At 44.7% G+C, this 2,563-nt stretch overlaps 1 protein-coding gene across 1 annotated transcript; it reads right to left on the bottom strand.

Annotated features, from left to right (window-relative positions):
- Positions 1-1,609: 1,609 nt before the first annotated feature.
- Positions 1,610-2,089, bottom strand: LOC124707166. The gene has a single exon (XM_047238828.1). It carries the CDS (start codon positions 2,034-2,036, stop codon positions 1,770-1,772), a length of 267 nt encoding a protein of 88 aa, XP_047094784.1. The 5' UTR covers positions 2,037-2,089; the 3' UTR covers positions 1,610-1,769.
- Positions 2,090-2,563: the final 474 nt, after the last annotated feature.

Here is a 2,563-nt window from a genome sequence, read left to right as displayed (position 1 = left end):
TCTTCAATTTATATGGTCAACAACTTACAACTCTGACTATAATTTGTACTTATAATATGTTCACCATAACTATATATGTTACCTTGATGAAGGCATCGATGAGGAACGACTGTTGACCTATTCGTGCTGCTTCGGGGGAAACCCTGGTTTGGTCTTCCAGACCGCACGATTGCGACATTGTGGTGTCATTTTATTCCTTTGGAGCATCGTTTGTGGAGCAGCGACGGGGAGAGGCTGGTGAGGAGATGTCTGACTGAGAGGTGATACGCTGAGTCATGCCTGCTCGGCAGGTGCTACACACAATAGATCTTCCATGGTGGCATCGACATCACAACTGGTAAGGGCTAATGCGGATCTCTACCCTGAAGATGGACCGACAGTTGGATGGTGGTGACGATTTTTGAAGTGAGGGCAAAGGTACTCACCAAGGGTATGCTAAACCGGTTGTGAGCTCATGTCTTCATCATAGGGTGAATCAAGGACGATGCCCCCGGATTTTAGTTGGTGGGTATTTGTTTATGTTTTTAGAGCAAATGCCCTAACGACATGTTGCTTTCACACATTTTCGGGTTTGTAGGTGTTGAGTGGATGCTTCGGGTTTTTTTATGTATTATCTTGGCAGATCCTGTTGAATAAAGTATATATAAAAGCCGTATGCACTGGTTTGATGCAGAGACTGGGGCTTCCCCACATTTCAAAAAATATATAGAGATTTGCAAGACAAGTGACATGATACCATTTATACATTCAAAATTCACATAATTTAGTATTAATAGTCTAAGTCGTACGTTAAATATCGTGAAAAAGAAGACATGGCTTATATTTTGGCACGGAGAGAGTACTACTTAACCAAAATTTTCTGAATCGTGAAAAAGAAGACAAGTGACATGATACCATTCAAAAAATATATAGAGATCTGCTAGCTTACCGTCTTTTTTATCCGCAAACTTTGTGCCTCGTATGCAATTTTAGCTTCTTAACTAGTATCTTGCGAGCGCTCATGGGAGGTCATAATGAACGGAGCTGATCTTGATTTAACGAGCTTAACGTTCTGTGCCTTCACAATCACGAGTCTTAACGAGCGGAGAAAATTGTTAGCCCATCCCTATTTGCATGTGCTCCCTGACCCTTGGCCGGAGCGCATGCTAGCTCTAGCAAAATCCAATATAATATTTCTGGAATGTCCACAACAGCACCACGCAACAGCCAACAGAAGTGCAGATCATTCCAGAGCAGCTAAGGAGGAATCTACTTGCATGATCAAGTCCGAAAGATCTCTCGGAATTTGTTCGCATGGAAGTTTTATAACAACTCTTGCTCTAGGGAGCAGAAAACAAAAAGCAGAATCCGGTGCGTCGCTTGATCATGTCGAAATTGATGTGATTAATTAAAGTCTTTTCCTGTCGAACCGAAACATACAAATGAACTATTCATGTACTTTTGTCACCAAGGTCGCAGGTCGTTCAGAAATTCAGATATTTTCAGATAACTGCTCGGAGGTCGTTCAGAAATTCAGATAACCATCAGAATAATTTCAGACAACCGATAAAGAAGAAGAATCCATTTTCGAAAAGCAGAAAGAAGATTACTTGAAGAAATTTACTTGCTGAAACCTTACGATACACCAACTGAAGTTTATGCGTATTCAACTTCCATACATATCTACATGTAATACCTTGTAAGAAGAAGCTCACATAACTAACTAGAGCAGTCTATAAATCATGCATTGTAATCATCACATCATCTTGGGCTGACATAATCAGTTAGAGCTACAGTCCTAGGACAAACTCCCTCTTTTTCTTGGCGATGTACTCGTCGATGTCCTCCGGCGAGGCAATACCGCGGACCAGGGTCGTCCCGCTGTTCTTCCTGGAGATGGCAACGTTGGCGGCCGCCAGCTTCTTCGTCACCGTCGCCGGCCCCCGGTTGGCGTAAACTGAAGGCCTGGTGACGGCGTTGTAGACGTACCTGATCTTGTCCACCTTCTCCACTCTCACCTCGCCGTTGCCGGCTACGGCGGCCATGGCGCGAGCCATGTGTTCTTTTGTTGCTGAAGGGAAGTTATGGGATATGGGGTCGAACTTATCTGGATGTGTCGTCGAGTTTGCAAATTGGCTTCCATGCCGTGCGTGATGGGACTTCCATTTTATAGGCTCCATGAGTAAGCAGCAGGTGTACTCTGTCACTTGCTTTCTGGAATGTTCAGTACTAGCAAGTGTGTATACGGTAGGTAATTAATTAATTGTGTAGTCACACAATCATAACTTGCTGCTCTGTCGGCCTTGTAGTGGCGCTTTTCCTTCAATAATCAACATGATGGGAGAGCTGAAGCAAAAGTGGCACCCTGGAGCATTGGCGCTTACCGGCTCGGACGTCGACAATGGACTCCCTCTGCTAGCCTGGTGCACACGGAGCAGGCGGTGCCGCTCAGGTATAGGAGAGATCTTTGGATAGGAATCACATTGATCATTTGGTGTCTCCCACGGCACTGAAACGATGCGGTCTTAACGGAGCGGCGCAAACCACGTAGGTGGTGCATCGGAAGATTAGGACCGAGTACGAA

Source organism: Lolium rigidum, chromosome 4 (assembly GCF_022539505.1).
Source record: "Lolium rigidum isolate FL_2022 chromosome 4, APGP_CSIRO_Lrig_0.1, whole genome shotgun sequence".
NCBI lineage: Eukaryota > Viridiplantae > Streptophyta > Magnoliopsida > Poales > Poaceae > Lolium > Lolium rigidum.
The sequence above is the reverse complement of the archived record's forward strand: the minus strand, read 5'-3'. Positions and strand labels throughout refer to the sequence as shown.